The sequence below is a fragment of the Garra rufa genome, chromosome 11 (genome assembly GCF_049309525.1).
Source record: "Garra rufa chromosome 11, GarRuf1.0, whole genome shotgun sequence".
Taxonomy (NCBI): domain Eukaryota; kingdom Metazoa; phylum Chordata; class Actinopteri; order Cypriniformes; family Cyprinidae; genus Garra; species Garra rufa.
In genome coordinates this window covers 39,713,438-39,732,843 of record NC_133371.1, presented here as the reverse complement: position 1 = coordinate 39,732,843, position 19,406 = coordinate 39,713,438, and the positions used below count along the sequence as shown (strand labels likewise).

The 19,406-nt window shown below is 31.8% G+C and overlaps 1 protein-coding gene across 2 annotated transcripts in view; it reads right to left on the bottom strand.

Moving 5' to 3' along the window:
• frmd4a (FERM domain containing 4A) overlaps positions 1-19,406 on the bottom strand; it is a 290,469-nt gene that overhangs the window by 165,549 nt on the left and 105,514 nt on the right. The window contains exon 1 of one of the 2 annotated variants that reach the window (XM_073850065.1): positions 2,803-2,928. The exons of the other annotated variant lie outside the window; for it this stretch is intronic. Coding sequence (XP_073706166.1) covers positions 2,803-2,835 — 33 coding nt within the window. The 5' untranslated portion in view covers positions 2,836-2,928. Of the gene's footprint in view, positions 1-2,802; positions 2,929-19,406 lie in introns of those variants that run through there. 2 annotated transcript variants of the gene reach the window in all.

Below are 19,406 nucleotides of genomic sequence, written 5' to 3'. Positions count from 1 at the left end.
GAAATAAAGTCAGAATTGCAAGACATAAATTGCAATTCTGACAATTTTTTTCACAATTGCGAGTTTATATCTCATAATTCTGACTATTTTTCAGAATTGTAAGATATAAACTCATAACTGCAAGTTATAAAGTCCAATTCTGAAGGAAAAAAAGACTGATATGTTCTCAGAATTCTACGTTTATATCTAGTTTTTCAATTCTGACTTTTTTCTTATAATTGTGTAATACAAACTCAAAATTCTGAGAAATTAAGTCAGAATTGCGAGATCTAAACTTGCAATTCTGACATTTTTTCTCACAATTGCAAGTTTATATCTCACAATTCTGAACTAATAATTTATAATTGCATGTTATAAAGTCAGAATTGTGAGTTTTATCTCGTAATTCTGACTCGGGAATCGCAAGTTCTCCTAATTCTGACTTTTTTTCTCACAATTTTATATCTCGCAATTCTGATTTTTTTCTCAGAATTGTGATTTAAACTCGCAATTTTGAGTTATAAAGCCAGAATTACGAGATATAAGCTCACAATTCTAAAAAATAAAGTCAGAATTGCAAGATATAAACTTGCAATTCTGACATTTTTCTCACAATTGCGAGTTTATATCTCACAATTCTGACTTTGTTCACAGAATTTTGAGATATAAACTTACAATTGTGAGTTATAAAGTCCAATTTTGAGGAAGAGTCAGAACTGTGAGTTTATATCTCGCAATTCTGACCTGCGAATTGCAAGTTTTCCTAATTCTGACTTACGAGGTTTTTTTTCTTGCAATTGAAAGTTTATATCTCGCAATTCAGATTTTTTTTCTCAGAATTGTGTAATACAAACTCACAATTTTGACTTTTTCTCAGAATTGCGATTTAAACTCACAATTTTGAGTTATAAAGCCAGAATTACGAGATATAAGTTCAGAATTCTGAGAAATAAAGTCAGAATTGCAAGACATAAACTTGCAATTCTGACATTTTTCTCACAATTGCGAGTTTATATCTCATAATTCAGACTTTTTTCACAGAATTGTGAGATATAAACTAACATTTGCAAGTTATAAAGTCCAATTCTGAGGGAAAAAAAATGTTCTCAGAATTGTTTATATCTTACAATTTAATAACTTAACTCTCAATTATAAGTTCATCTAACTCAACTTGCAATTGCGTTATAAAGTCAGGATTGCAGAATATAAACTCACAATTTTGAGATAAAGTCAGAATTGTGAGTTTATATCTTGCAATTCTGACATGAAGTTTTCTCATTTCTAATTTTTGAGGGTTTCTTTCCCACAATTCTGATTATTGAACTGCACACAATTCTAACTGTATAACTCACAACTGCAAGTACAATTCCGAGAAAAAAGATGCAAGATGTAAACTCGAAATTGTGAGATAATAAGTCACAATTACCTTTTTTATTTATTATTATCATATTTCTTCATACTATTTATATATTATTTATCAGTGGTGGAAACCAGCTTCCATAGATTTCCATTCAGATCATGCTACTGTCATTAAAGCAAAAGCAGGATAAATAAAAAAATAACAAATGGAACTCTGAGATGCATATTGCATATTAATTTTAATTAGTTCTTCGCTGAATACATACACTACTGTTACTACTATCTTTTTTTGGCATTTTTTCATTGCATTGCTTTTTTTTATCTATTTCAAATAAGTGTTTTTTTTTTAACTTTATATTTATCAAAGAATCATGGAAAAAAATCACAATTTTAAAAAAATATGGGGGGTCATAACAATTTTCATCTTTAATATTAATAAGAAATGTTTGTTAAGCAGCAAACCAGAATATTAGAATGATTTCCTAAGGATCATGTGACACTGAAGACTGGAGTAGATTTGTACATTTTTTACGGTATTTTTTAATCAAATAACTGCAGTCTTGATGAGCATAAATAATTAAAAGATATAAAAAAAATATTTAAAAAAAATAAATAAATAAAAAAGCAAAATAGAAACACTTTTAGTGGTATCAGACTTCTTGAATCAGACTGTAAAAAATTTAACAAACAATTGAATGTTACTGTATTGTAGTAAAACCTTTTTTAAATCTCATCACAAACAATTCTCTCTCTTTCACACACATACATATTTATTAATGCATTAAAATTTGAAGTGCCACCCTGTTGCCATCTGGAATGCTTGTGTGGATGCATCACCTGTATGATTATGATTTCTATAAACTCACTCCCACACACACCACTGCCGGATCCGCCTGCCGCACCACACTATTCTGAAAAGCACACACATTTAGGGAGCTAGATGGAGTATGCCCAAAAAAAGGCAGCGAGAGACGAGATGAAATGTCACAGGTTGACTCTTTCCATAAACGTGGATCACTGGACTCAAATGAAAATCTTTATGAATTCAATATGACTGTTTATACTTCTGCATCTGCGGGCAGAGATCGACAGACACTATCTCTCTTTCCATCCTCTCTCTGCATTTGCATTCAGCATCACGCACACAAGCTAAAGTCTGTCCTAGACTTCACCTCAACTTGCTGTTCGTGAATTATACCTCTAAATTTGGCATCCACCACCACACCAGCTCTCAGCTTGACCAATGAATGTGAGAAGCCACCCACACTTCTCAAAAACAACTAAATAAAATCCTAAAATAAAGCCACCATGTCTTTTTAATCTGGTCATCTCATGCTTACTGTCCTTATAGGCTGTCTCCAGGCAGAACGGGACATTATAAAGCCACGTTTTTACCGGCACTCTCTCCCCCTTCTCTCATTCTATAGCATTTTTCCCATGTCCCCCGGCAACCAGTGCACTTACCCGTGTGCGCATGGGAGAAAGCAGCCCTTCCATGTCTTCTGCTCATTCCTCAGAATACCCACAATCCTTTCACTCGGCCATCATCGCTCCGGTAACGTATCCAAACCGGTCCACGCTCACCGAGCAATGAGCGCAGCTCTGGGCGCACACCCGTGGACGTTTACACACACACATGCACACACACACACACACACATACACACACACATTCAACGTCAGAGCATCCCCCACCCCTGCAGGAAAGCCTCTCTGTGTGTGTGTGTGTGTGTGTGTGTGTGTGTGTGTGTGTGTGTGTGTGTTCTTAGACCGTAGGAGTTTGTACTTGAGAAAAGGTTGCTGCATTGTGTGTGTGTGTGTGTGTGTGTGTGTGTGTGTGTGTGTGTGTGTGAGTGATAAACAACCACTAGTGTTATTAGCCTCTATAAAAAACACAGCAATTCTCTTTCCACTTTACTTCAAAACCACTGCTGCTCAACTGAGGAAAGGACATTTGGTGTGACATGAACATTTCTCTATTCCAAAGGTATAGTATACTACCTACCTAATTAAAAATAATTCATAAATTGAATTAAAAATAATAAAATACTAACATGACTAAAAATAAACCACTTACACACACCCTACTGGATTAAAAAAAATATATAAATTGAATAAAAAAAATAATAAAATCTAATTAAATGATTAATATATAGCATTTATATGCATATTTTTATATTATACTAAAAATACTAACACATTAACTAAAAATAAACCACTTACACAAACAACCTACTTAATAAAAAAATACACTGAATTTAAAAATAATAAAATCTAATACAATTATTTATATATAACATTTATATGCAATACTAACATATAATAATTAAAAATAAACTACTTTCACATACATATTTAACATTTAAAATACTGTAAATACAGTATAAAAATGTATAATTAAGAAATTGAATTAAAAATACTACTACTACTAATAATAATAATCTACTAAAATTATTTATATATAGCCTAGTATTTATATGCTTACTATGTTTTATATTATAAAAATACTAATATATAATAAGTAAAAAATAAACCACTTACACATATTAAACATTTAAAATGCTGTATATAATACAGTATAAAATTAATAAGTAATAAAAAGGAATAGAAAAAAATATAAAATCTAATACAATTATTTATATATAGCATTTATATGCTATATATAAAATAACTAACATAAAATAACTACAAAAATAAACCACTTACACACACATTTAACATTTTAAATACTGTGCATAATACAGTATAAGTATTTATCACTTTTTATCATATTTATATTTGTGTACTTGCTGAATAAACGTATTAATTTGTTCAATAAAAAAATAAAATAAAATAAAATAAATAATCATACTGACCCAAACTTTCCTATTTTAAATAAATGCTTTTATTTTTAACTTTTAATGTTTCCAACATTGATAATAAACCTGATAAAGGATCATGTGACACTGAATACTGGAGCAATGGCTGACAAAAATCACAGGAATAAATCATATTTTAAAGCATATTAAAATAGAACACTTTAAATTGTAATATTTCACAATTGTACAGTTTTTACTGTATTTTTGATCAAATACAAGTAGCCTTGATGAGGATGAGGCACTTCTTCAAAAATCTTACTGATCCCAAACTTTGGCATATTATTAGATTCCCAACATTATGCTGTATCTTGTTTCGGCTAAAATCACTTGTATACATCAGAAGGAAGTCCCAGAATGCATTAGCAATAGGCTCAGGGGCAAAAAATAATGCAAATTGGGGAACAAAGTGAAAGATATGTTGATAATAAATAAACTTGATTTCATTAAATACTGGAAAAGAGTTGTATTATATTAAAAAAGCACAACTGCATTAAAGCGTTAAAAATTTGTTGTGCTATGCATTAAAAAAATAACAAAATTGTTGTGTCTTTTTGAGTCTTTTGAGCCTTGTGGGCTTCATATGTTTAGCATTATTTGCTATCAATGCAGAAAGTTTCAAAAAAGTCATGAGGTTCCATTCAACTTAGTATGCTCACTATGTAGGGCAGTAAGTCAGCTCACTAGGTTTTAGCACAGAGCTTCTGTCTCTCATTAACGCAATCATTCTCACATCCGAACACACACACTTTCATCTCCTGTCCCTAGAGCCTCAGCCCCGATTCTCGGATCTGAGAGATTTCCTCGCCGTGACAAGTCTGATCTTTCAGAATCAATTAAAATATGAACACAAACGTTTGTAGCTTTACTGACAGAAACATCTCTCTCCGCCACACATTTGGGACTTTTAGTGTATCACTTCACTTCATTCAAAAGTCACAGACATGTTAATGAGTTTCAACAGCAATTTTTTATTCCTTTGCAGATTTCTCTCAGAGTCACAAACACACAACTTCAGCGTCTTTTAAGATTCATGCATCACAGTCACCATAGCAACGGTCTCCACCTTGCATTTACACTTCCAAATTCCACTTCCTCTCTAGGTTTGCTAAAACAGCTCACAACAGTTATCTGCAATGATTTCCACTCTACAAGGAAACAATAAAAGCCACTTGTTTTCTATCTGATGCTTCTGGAACTGGAGTTTAATCTGTCCTGTGTCGTTTTCTGTCAATTCAGAGGCTTTTCTCCACCATGACCTTTCAAAAGCCAATGTGGAAATCAATGAACTCTCCAGAGATCAAACTAATCTCTGTTCTTCACCAGTCAAAGCACCTGTCATCACTCTGTTTACATGACATATGACCTCTGGATCAAACAGTGGGGCGTTTATATATCTGTGACTATAATGTGCATTTACAGTTTATAAAACAGTTAAATGTGCATCCAACTACACCATTCAAAAGTTCAGCATATGAGATTTGTAACTGATTTGAGGTAGCAACACAAACAAACACTCATTTTTTAAAGCTAGTGCACAAAATTAAAGGGATAGTTAACCTAAAAATTAAAATTCTGTCATTTTCCCACCATTAAGTTCCAATATCCAAAGATATTTTGAAGAAATAGTTGACAGCAGCCATTGACTTCCATATGTGATAAAATAATAGTATAGAAGTCAATTGGTAACCAATATTCTTCAAAATATCTTGTTTGGCTTCGGTTTTTAAGTGGATTAAACACAACAAAATTAAGTTAAAGTAAATCGAACAAGCAGCTGTGTATTTAAAAAATGCAATAAGCAAACTCATGTACAATTCATGCAACCTTCATACATTTTCTCATATGTTAAATCTTCATACCAAATACATTATATATCTACATGATGTAAATACAAGGTTACATGAATTGCTTAAAGGAGTAGTTCACTTTCAGAACAAATATTTACAGATAATGTACTCACCCCCTTGTCATCCAAGATGTTCATGTCTTTCTTTCTTCAGTTGTAAAGAAATGAGGAAAACATTTCAGGATTTCTCTCCATATAATGGACTTCTATGGTGCCCCCGAGTTTGAACTTCCAAAATGCAGTTTAAATGCAGCTTCAAAGGGCTCTAACTGATCCCAGTCGAGGAAGAAGGGTCTTATCTAGCGAAACGATCGGTTATTTTCTAAAAACATTTACAATTTATATACTTTTTAATGTCTACACAGAGTACACACAGAGCTAGACAAGACAAGCATTTGAGGTTAAAAAGTATATAAATTGTGCTCTTTTTTTTTTTTTTTAGAAAATAACTGATGGTTTCGCTAGATTAGACCCTTTTTTTCCTCGGCTGTGATCGTTTAGAGCCATTTGAAGCTGCATTTTGGAAGTTCAAACTCAGGGCACCATAGAAGTCCATTATATGGAGAGAAATCCTGAAATGTTTTCCTTAAAGAACATAATTTCTTTACAGCTGAAGAAAGAAAGACATGAACATCTTGGATGTCAAGGGGGTGAGTACATTATCTGTACATTTTTGTTCTGAAAGTGAACTACTCCTTTAAGGATTGCTGCCAGTTCAAGGAGAAGTTAACTTCCAGAACAAAAATTTACAGATAATAATAGTTCATGTCTTTCTTTCTTCAGTCATAAGAGATTATGTTTTTTTGAGGAAAACATTTCAGGAATGTTCTCCATATAATGGACTTCTATGGTGCCTGTGAGTATGAACTTCCAAAATGCAGTTTAAAAGCAGCTTCAAAGGGCTCTAAACAATCAAGGAAGAAGGGTCTTATGCAGTAAAACTATCAGTTATTATCTAAAGAAAATTGACAGTTTTATAATTGTTAATCTCAAATGCTCATCTTCAACTTCAAAAAGGTCCTACATCGCTGTTTTACCTTTTTTTGTAAAGGGCGTTTGATATCTTTGCACATTCACTTGGTAAACACTTTGTCGGTACTTCTGCAGCAATTTTGCAGCAACGACGATTTTGAAGTTGGAGGAGAAAATAATATGGGAGTTTTTTGACATTCCCTAACTGTATTGAACCGGAATACACAGAGTGGATAGAGAGGTTTGCAAGATGAGCATTTAAGGGTTAAAAAGTATATAAATTGTTAATTTTTTTAGAAAATAACCAATCGTTTTGCTAGAGAAGACCCTTATTCCTCGGCTGGGATCATTTAGAGCCCTTTGAAGCTGCATTTAAACTGCATGTTGAAAGTTTAAACTCAGGGGCACCATTGAAGTCCATTATATGGAGAGAAATCCTGAAACCATTTCTTTACGACTGAAGACAGACAGACATGAACATCTTGGAGGCCAAGCGGGTTAGTAAATTATCTTTAAATTTTTGTTCTGGAAGTGAACTTCTCCTTTAAGGGTTCTATTGCTTCTTAAAACTACATACTGTATAAACAAATTATGAGTGTGTAGGTGCAAGTAAAGGTGAAATTGAGTTTCTTTCATTCCACTGAACAAATCACTGCTGTTCATATAACAAACTCAATAAACAAAGGAAATCTGATTCCTATTTACTGAGCCAAATGACTGAGCCAAATCATTCAAACACAAGCAAATTCCATTTCGACCACCAAGGTTTTTTGTGGTGTCAACGTTGAGTGGCAAACTCATCAATCCTGACAGGAAAGACAGGAAGCCAAAGACAGGAAGTGTTAAACTGCGCAAAACACACACACATAGGCTCCACACACACCATACATCAGGAGAAAATTAGAAAATTCAGACCATAGTTATTTCTTACCAGCTACATTTTTATATTAAAGAAACAAAATAATTCATATAATAAAATAAGTATATCTTTTGAATATCTAAAAAGATAAGAAAAATCATTTGAAAAATGTTTAAAGATGAAGAAAAGAAGAAGAAAACGAAAAGAAAAGTATACAGGAATGAAAAAATAGTTTTAAAAATAGTGACACTAACAAATACTCGAAAGAAATCCTCTGTTGTGAAGCACTTTGTTTGCCAAAATAAATATAATTTCATTTGATTAAATTAGTTTTATACCTTTATTTGATTACCAAAAAAATAAATAAAATAAAATTACACAGGATCCTAAAAATGTAAAAAAAAAACTTTTATTAAACTGTTATTGAATTGTGTAAGTGTCATGATTTCAATTAATTAGACATGCGTTTTCATTACTAAAATGTAATTTAACCATTAAAATAAATTCCAGAATAAGTAAAAATTTAAAAAAAGGAGAAAAAAAATTGAAACCTGAAAAATTAAAACAGAAAAAAAAAAGAATTTGGAAAAAAAAAAAAAAAAAATTGGGGAGAAAAAAAGATTTCATATTGAAATTGTGACAGAAATATATTTCTGTGCGACAGTAGAATGTATGTCTCAACGATAATAAAAAATAATCTTAATAATAATTTTTAAGGAATAATTAAAAAATTTTCTTCCATGTTTTAATTTTAACCGTAAACCTGTGTTGTGAAGTGCAGCGCTTTGTTTGCCAAAATAAATAAATTTTATTTAATTTGATTATAAATTACATTTGTTTCATACCTTCATTTAATTACCAGAAATAAAAATTACAAGATTATAAAAATGCATTTTCTTGTAACATTTTTAATAAACTGTTATTTAATTGAGTCATGATTTCAATTAATTAGACATGCTTTTTCATTACTAAATGTAATTTAACCATTAAAATGGATTCCAGAAAAATTTGAATGAAAAAAAAAAAAATAAAGAAAAAAAAATTGAAAAAAAAAACTGAATTTGGGAGAATATTGAAATATCTCAATAATATTGAATATCTCATATTGAAATTGTGACAAATATATTTCTGTTGTACAGTAGAATGTATGTCTCAACGATAAAAAAAAAATCCTAATAATAATTTTAAGGAATAATCACAATTTTTCTTCCATGTTTTCTTCCAATTTTAACCATAAACCTCTGTTGTGCAGCACTTTGTTTGCCAAAAAAAAAAAGTAATTTAATTTGATTACAAATTACATTTGTTTTATGCATTCATTTGATTACCAGAAAAAAAATCATAAATAAATAAAAATCACAGGAGCCTAAAGATGTATTTTCTTGTTAAACTTTAAATGAACTGCTATTAAATTTAACCATTAAAATGGAATCCAGAAAATAGAAAATTAAAATGTAAATAATAACATTTGGAAAAAAATAATAAAATGGAATTTTGGAGGGAAAAAAACAGATTTCATAGGATCTGTGTGTGCATGCATGTTTCAAATAAAGTTACATGACCATTATAAATGCGTTTTATTCACTCGCCAAAAACTTGTATTTGGCAAGCGTTCATTTTGGACACCGCATAGAGACGAAGCAGTTCAGTGTTGTGATGGATGGCATATGTTTGCTTAAAACACACAGAGCACCCTACGAAAGCCACAAAAGATGAAGCATTACATCATCAGTGGTTGACATGACAATGGAGGGTTGAAAATTGTGTCTCTGGGTAAATATTGACTCTGATATCCAGACAGATCCAAGCTGGAGAACACAGAGGAGTATAATTTTCTCTAAGTACGTCTGCTGAAGGCTTTCATTAGGATCTATAGAGCGTTAGGATCCTGCTAATGGCTCTTCGCCCCTGGAAACAACAGAGGAACAGGCTTCACAGTGGGACAGCTCTGGACTAATGGCTGTAATCATCAATTAGTCGCCATTAACATAACAAGCTAAAATGAACCAATTAAGAATTCATCAGGCCAATCGCTTTAAAGAGCGCTTCCATCTCGGCTGAAGGTCTCGATAGGAATTACGCTTCTTTATTAATTCATTGTGGATGCCAGTTTAGGTATGTCTGTAGGATCGGAGAAAGCTTAATTAATTTGCTCCTGCTGAGAGAGTATTCCTACAAATAAATCAGGAGATTTCTATTAAGAACTGGCAATGTACAGTCGTGGCCAAAAGTTTTGAGAATTACATAAATATTGGAAATTGGAAAAGTTGCTGCTTAAGTTTTTATAATAGCAATTTGCATATACTCCAGAATGTTATGAAGAGTGATCAGATGAATTGCATAGTCCTTCTTTGCCATGAAAATTAACTTAATCCCGAAAAAAACTTTCCACTGCATTTCATTGCTGTCATTAAAGGAGATCATTTCAGTAATCGTCTTGTTAACTCAGGTGAGAATGTTGACGAGCACAAGGCTGGAGATCATTATGTCAGGCTGATTGGGTTAGAATGGCAGACTTGACATGTTAAAAGGAGGGTGATGCTTGAAATCATTGTTCTTCCATTGTTAACCATGGTGACCTGCAAAGAAATGCGTGCAGCCATCATTGCGTTGCATAAAAATGGCTTCACAGGCAAGGATATTGTGGCTACTAAGATTGCAACTAAATCAACAATTTATAGGATCATCAAGAACTTCAAGGAAAGAGGTTCAATTCTTGTTAAGAAGGCTTCAGGGCATCCAAGAAAGTCAACCAAGCGCCAGGATCGTCTCCTAAAGCAGATTCAGCTGCGGGATCGGAGTGCCACCAGTGCAGAGCTTGCTCAGGAATGGCAGCAGGCAGGTGTGAGCGCATCTGCACGCACAGTGAGGCCAAGACTTTTGGAAGATGGCCAGGTGTCAAGAAGGGCAGCAAAGAAGCCACTTCTCTCCAAAAAAAACCATCAGGGACAGATTGATCTTCTGCAAAAAGTATGGCGAATGGACTGCTGAGGACTGGGGCAAAGTCAGATTCTCCGATGAAGCCTCTTTCCGATTGTTTGGGGCATCTGGAAAAAGGCTTGTCCGGAGAAGGGAAGGTGAGCGCTACCATCAGTCCTGTGTCATGCCAACAGTAAAGCATCCTGAGACCATTCATGTGTGGGGTTGCTTCTCATCCAAGGGAGTGGGCTCACTCACAATTTAGCTCAAAAACACAGCCATGAATAAAGAATGGTACCAAAACACCCTCCAACAGCAACTTCTTCCAACAATCCAACAACAGTTTGGTGAAGAACAATGCATTTTCCAGCACGATGGAGCACCGTGCCATAAGGCAAAAGTGATAACTAAGTGGCTCGGGGACCAAAATTAATTGAAATTATTTCAATTAATTTCCAAGGCAATATTTATAATATAGTTTTTATCTAAATGTTAATTTTCTAGTTTATTTCAGATTTATTTCAATTAACAAAAAGTAATTGAGCCAAATTTTAGTAAAAATATGGTAAAAAAAAAGAAAAAAAATTTTATATGTTCAATTAATTTTAATTTCTAGTCTAATTTCTAGTCCTTTTTTGTGTGCCTTTGTGCTTTTTATGTGCGTTTTAATATTAATAATTAGGTTAAATTTTTTATATTAAATTTTTAGTCTTTATTTATTACAGGTTATATTTATTTATTTTATCTAATATGTGTATATATATATATATATATATATATATATATATATTTATTTTATTTTAGATTTATTTCAATTACCAATTTTTTTTGTATAGTTTTAGCTTTAATGGTTTAGTTTTAGCTCATTTACTTTAAGTACCATAGTATTACTTTTGATTTTTGGATTCAGCGATTATCGTTGAAAAACATAAATAGCATGACATATAAAAAGGGCAATCATTACCATAGTTTTACCATCTAGTACCATGGTTCAAACACAAGGACACACTTCCAGAGGCACAAGCAGCAGAAGACATGAGCAACTCAGTCGCCATGGCAACCAGAGACAACAATGAGCTGTGTCAGAATCGATGTGTTAAAGTGAAGATCAATGACGAGCACACGTCCCCATGCAGCCAACAGCAGAGCTGTCATATTATCTGTCAGCAGTTCCCCAGCCTCGGCCCACATTATCTGTGTGTGTGTGTGTGTGTGTGTGTGTGTGTGTGTGTGTGTGTGTGTGTGTGTGTGTGTGTGTGTGTGTGTGTGTGTGTGCTATTGATAACTGCACTGCTGGATTGATTGGATGCTGATGCTGATATTTGGGCTTCGGGCTTGTTTGAAAAGCATTAACATCTCTGTTCCTGTTCCAACACACGTGTGGACCGTGTGGAGCGCACATGTATGAACTAGCAAATCGATCATCATGAACTTCACAATGAAGTCCCTGCACAACTTTGGTCGTTTATTCATATCCCTGATGGCTGTGGGTAAATACTCTATAGACATACGGGTTACTTACTTTCTCTCTCTCTTTCTCTGTCTCTCATCAATTTAATTTGAGCACAGGGGCGACTCTAGGATTTCAGCATGAGGAGAGCTGAGCCCAGTGTGTGAATCATATGCTGATTTTTTTTGGTGGACTGACTGGCTGATGCACCTATTTGAACACAGGTCAAAATATGCACTCTGAACAACTTTTATTTTAAATTGTATTATGACTAAACATTCAAAGTCAAACCATTATTATTCAGAAACCAGATATAACTTTTTATACTTTTTATTAGTGGGTGCAGGACACTATAGTTCCATTTATGTAAGTAAAATAAAAAAATAACTGTGACATATTATACCCCAAAATTCTTCATACAGTGGACTACTAGTAAAATTTATCAAATTAAAATGTGTAATTTTCTTTTTTGTGTTTAATGCTGGACAACTCATAAAAGCCAGTATTAAAATTCTATACTATTTTGTATGTATAAATAAAATCAAATAGCCAAACAAATAAATAAAACTGATAGATAAATAAATAAAATATAAACACATAAAACAAACGAACAAATAATAAAATAAAAATAAATTAGAAAATTCCTAAATTTTTTTAAACATTATAATATTATTACTCGTGGTTTGTAAAGATTAATTTTGAGTATTAGATGACTGCAAGGTAATCTAAATATACTCATAATTGTTTTTTGTTAGTATTATTACTATTTATTATTGTCATATATTATTATCATCATTATTATTGTTTAATAATCTTTACAAAACATGAATAATATTGTTACGTGTTTGTTTTTAGTAAATCTCAACATTATATATATATAACATAACATATTTTCACATATAGTAACACATTATATGTGAAATAATTCATAGCAATAATAATAAAATGTTACAATAATGAAAATATAATAACAAAAAATTAAATAAATATATCAATAAATAAATGAAACTAAATAAATAATAAATCAAACAAATAAATAAAAATAAATAAAATAAAAGATAATTAAAAATGACCAAATACTAATATAATAATAATAATACAATACAATAATACATAACAATTTAACAAAAACTAATATAATTATATTAATATATCAATAAATCAATCAATCAATCAATAAAACTAAATAAATAATTAAACTATAAATACAATTAAAACCTTTTTTTTTAGATTTACTAAAAACAAAGCACTTAATGTTTTTCTTGTAATTATTAATTTTAAGTAAGTATTAGATGGATGCAAAGTACTCTAAATGTAGAATGCAAAATTAGCTTACATAATTTAATATTCAAGACCAATTATTTTATTGTAAGAAATATGAATATATTTATAACATATGAATATATTTTATCTATAAAAATATATATATATAAAATCACATACATTTTCACATATAGTAAAACAATATATTTGAAATAAATAAATGCATAAATAATAATAATAAATATATTGCAATGAATAACAATAATGATATACGAATATATTTTATCTATAAAAATTATAAATATACATAAAATCACATACATTTTCGCATGTAGTAAAACAATATATTTAAAAAAAATAAAGAAATACATAAAGAATAATAATAAATATATTACAATGAATCAGAATAATACTAATATCATTATGATATTTAAATTAATTAATTAATTCCATAAAGCGGTTCCAAATATTTTATTTAAAAAAATATGAGCATATTTATAATATATGAATATTTTTTCACATATGGTAAAACAATATATTTGAAATAAAAAAATACAGAAATAATAATAAATATATTATGATCAATGTCAATAATACTAATATCATTATGAGAGCCATCTGAATGTGCAAAGCAACACTGCAGGCTCTACGTCTCACTATAAGGAAGAAAACCACTTGAAAGTTTTTAACAACTAGCAAGAGGAGGATTCACCGCATGGCTCTGGAGTGTGAATGCCATACTGATAACAATCATATATGTGTTTTGGTTGCATTTTTACAAATGTATGCCACCGCATTACCCACTCAAGCAATATCACAGCGTGTTCCCGCAGGCCACGCTTTCATATATCATTAAAGGTGACGAAAATACCCAGTAAAGCAGGTCCTGCATGCTGTGCTCTCTCTTTCTCTCCATGTGTGTGCGGAGACCCTGCAAACACTGGAGTATGAAGTCACTCGCTCCGCAGTCGCCTAGCAACTGTCGTCAGGGGCAACCCCTGCCTGGCTTTCCAGACGGCAAGCAGTGATGGCTGCATCTGTGTTTCTTCTTCGCTTCTCTCTCTGTGTTTTTTTTTTCTTTTTTGTTAGTGGGGGTGGGAGACAGCAGGAAACAAGCGGGAAGCGGGACAGCGCGGTCTGTCCGTCATCTCTGATCTCCGTCTCTCTCCCGCCTCCAGTGCCAGGGCAAAGACACACACACACACACACACACACACTAATACACACACGCACAAACAAAAGAAGGACAGCCAGCCAGTGTCTGCACTGTGTGACGTCCATTCATTGGGCTAATGGCAAAACATTATTTTTCAGGCTATTCTTTCACTTTCAAAGGCTTGCAATCCATCTCTGCTGCATTCGCAGTTAACGTCATCACTACGTTCACAATATTATCAGATGCAGTCAGTTTTTACGCACACTGTATGCGAAAGTAGTGATTCTTAAGTGGTGGGTTGTGACGCAAAAAAGGAATTGGTACATCTGTTTATTTCAGGTCAATACTGTGTTCTGAAATCTGGGTTCTGAAAGAAAGCCACTGTGTTAAACCACTAGAACAAACCTCAAACCTCAAAGTGTGAGACTCATGGGGTGCAAGACACTTGATTTCCATTTTCAGCAGGAACTGAAAAACAGAGACTTTGCCTGAATGTGCAAGTGAGAAGACAGCTTTCCAAATGTCATGTTGTGTCGTTGAGTAACAGAGGATTCAATTAACAGAAATCGTTCCGTCCCATAACGGAGAGATTACTGTTATCCCCGCAGAGTGAGTATTGCAATACATTTAAGGAGATAAAAGAGGACATAATGAAATATCGCTCTCTTGATGGTCTCGCATTACTTGCTATATTAGCAGAGGATTTTTATCCCTGGTCATCTACCGACTCAAAGTGCACTGCTATATTAAGATTATGGTATTATTTAAAAAGCATGGACCGGGTTCATTACAAGTTGAGCTTTGAAGCTAGAGATGCTGCTGATTAACACAGACAATGATTTTTACTTTAAATGACGCAAGACACAATATGCAGAACTTGAATGTAAGTACACATAATTAAAATTAATTGAAATTCAAAGTAAATATAACAATAGAAAGATAGATAGATAGATAGATAGATAGATAGATAGATAGATAGATAGATAGATAGATAGATAGATAGAATGACAAAATACAGAATGATAGAACGACAGAACAACAGACATATAGAAAATGATAGACAGAAAAATAGATTGAACGGTAGAGCGATTTAGATTGATAGAACGCTAGAATGAAGAATGATACATAAAATGACAGAACAATAGAGAGATAGATAGATAGATAGATAGATAGATAGATAGATAGATAGATAGATAGATAGATAGATAGATAGATAGATAGAATGAAAGAACGATAGATAAAACAGATAGATATATAAAACAATAGATATAAAGAATGATAGAATGATAGATAGAACAACAGATGGAAAGATAGAATGATGATAGAACGATAGAATGATAGAACGACAGATAGAAAGATAGAATGATGACAGAACGATAGACAGATAGATAGATAGAACGATAAATAGATAGAACAATAGATAGAATGATAGAACGACAGATAGAATGATAGAATGATGATAGATAGAACGATAGATAGAACGATAGAACAATAGAAAGAACGACAGAACGATAGATAGATAAAACAATAGAATGATAAGACAATAGATAAAGAACGACAGAATGATAGAACGACAGAATGACAGAACGACAGATAGAATGATAGAATGATAGAACAATAGAACGATAGATAGATAGATAGACAGATAGATAGATAGATAGATAGACAGATAGATAGATAGACAGATAGATAGATAGATAGATAGATAGATAGATAGATAGATAGATAGATAGATAGATAGATAGATAGATAGATAGATAGATAGATAGATAGATAGATAGATAGTTAGATAGAACGACAGAACGATAGATAGATAAAACAATAGAATGATAAGACAATAGAATGATAAAACGATATAAAATAATAGATATAAAGAAGGACAGATAGAACGACAGATAGAATGATAGAACGGTAGAACGGCAGATAGAACGACAGATAGAACGATAGATAGATAGATAGATAGATAGATAGATAGATAGATAGATAGATAGATAGATAGATAGATAGATAGATAGATAGATAGATAGATAGATAGATAGATAGAATGAAAGAATGACAGAACGATAGATAGATAAAACAATAGAAAGATAAGACAATAGAACGATAAAACGATATAAAACAATAGATATAAAGAACGACAGATAGAATGATAGAACGGTAGAACGACAGATAGAACGATAGATAGATAGATAGATAGATAGAACGATAGAACGATAGATAGATAGATAGATAGATAGATAGATAGATAGATAGATAGATAGATAGATAGATAGATAGATAGATAGATAGATAGATAGATAGATAGATAGATGTTTAAAGAAATGGCATATTTTGCCCTATAGAAATGTAAGACAGCAGTGATAGTAATTGATCTGGTGTTGTGAATGAAACACACACAGACAGGATCCCTGCTATGAAATATGCATCTGGGCCAGAGCTCAAAAGCCAGACCAAACTCATCATTTTTATGGAGCCATTTCTTGTCCTTTGGAAAAAAGATCTGTTGCCATAATTTGAAGCAGTAACACTTTCCTTCACATCTGCACTGCCATCGTAAGTCAGTCCAGCATTATGATGTCATTTAGCACCACACAGGACACAAGCGTCTCAGGCCAGGAGATGGCATTACACACGCACCTTACACACCACTGACATGTCATTTATACACACAGGCTCTTAGACAACTCCCTGGAGACTGTACACATGTGTGCGTAGGTATGTAGTGATGTATTGTTTCTGACAGAGGGAGATTTCTCTAGAGAAATGCAGCAGTCAGTGTCACACACACTAAACACTGGGAATACAAATGCTGAATTTAAATGACACTAAAAATGCTGTGTTGAAATCACAGGAATAAATACAATTTGAAAATATACGTAAATAGAAAATAGTTTTTAAAAAGTATAAATATTTTTGCTGTTTTTGCTGTAAAATAAATGCAGGATTGGTGACAAAAAGACGACAAATCTTACTGTTCAAAAACTTTTGACTGGTAGTGTATAAATATTGTAAAAAACTGAATAAGTCTCCATATATTACAATATATATATATATATATGCAAATAACTAGGAAACTAGGTCTACAGTATCTGTAAATTCAGTAACTTCTTGGAAACAACCACAGATAAAATATTTTTCTCAATTCTTTCTACTAAATAGCAACAAAACGAAATAGAAATCAAGTGAATACTGATTTTATTTTATTATTATTATAAAAAAATTCATCTCTAAAAAATGCTGATAGAAAATATATATATATATATATATATATATATATATATATATATATATATATATATAGTTGTATTAGTATATATAAAATAATTATTTACATATTCCTTTATATTTATAATACATTCTATTTAAAATGTATATAATTTAAACATTAAACTTATGCAAAATTAATGTCAAATTATTAAATACATTTTTTTTATTATTTGTTTTTAAATTATATACATTTTTTATTATTATATGTTATATATATATATAAAAAAGGAAATAAATACACACACACACACACACACACACAGATATACACACACTATTTTAAAATGTATATAATTTGAACATTACATTTATATACATAAATTATGCAAATTACAAATTAATAAATAATTTATGTTATATATATATATATATATATATATATATATTTATATACACACATTTAAATAAACATTTATTAATTAAAAAGAAACTAAATGTATACTATTTACATTTAAAAAATAACATTATGTATTGTTTAATATACAAAAATTTAAACAACTAAAATGTGAACTAAAATTAAATAAAAAATATGCTAATTGAAATATAACTTAGTATAATACATATCTAGCTCTATACTCTTATTTAAGTTCTGAGACAAAGTTGATGGCCAACAGAAACTCTTGTCCTCCTAAGAAATAAAAAAGCAACCACTGAGCATTAAATATTCCTCTAAGCAGGTATTCAAATAGATTGGCAAATTAATTATTCATCAGTTCAGCACGTCTTAAATACATTATTCAGCTCTGTATCATTTTATATTACATACTGACTCAGAATAACACTACTTATTACCAAAACAATTATTTTAGGACTGATATAAAAAATAAATCTAGTGTTGAATGAAAAATGGCTTTTGTTCCTGTGGTTTTTTTTTTTTTGCAGCACCTCTCCCCCAGGGTACGTTTAGAGATGAAGTGACCTTAAAACACCAGCAAAAAAACAATTCGTTTGGCCCTTTTGACCTTTCACCTTTGAGCTTGGGCAGAGGGATTTGGAGTGATTTAAATCAAGCAGACAGATGGAAACACACACTCTCCCAAAACAAAACCACACACAAATGGGAACTTGAAGGGTTTAACTGCTACGAGCTGCAGTTTAATGATCTGTGATGGCCACATACATTCATTTTAGAGTTTGCACAATGTACCGTTACAACAACACACGCTCACATGCTCACGACAGTACGAGCATGCATCATTAAGGAAAACGATAAACACTGTGCATGAAGGCAGTTGGAAATGTGACATGACACAAAAACAGATGTAATTACCATTGTATCTCATGCAACACTCAAATGTGCAGAGGTTTACACACAAACTCCTACAGATAAGCGACAATAAGTTGTCAAACAAGCATCTGGTCACACAATCATTTCAATCACCAAGGGACACACACGCACGCCTCACACTCCTGAGGTCGATTTCTCATTTTAGCTGAGCAGGAAAAGACATGCTGCATTGAGGGAATTGAGGGCAATGG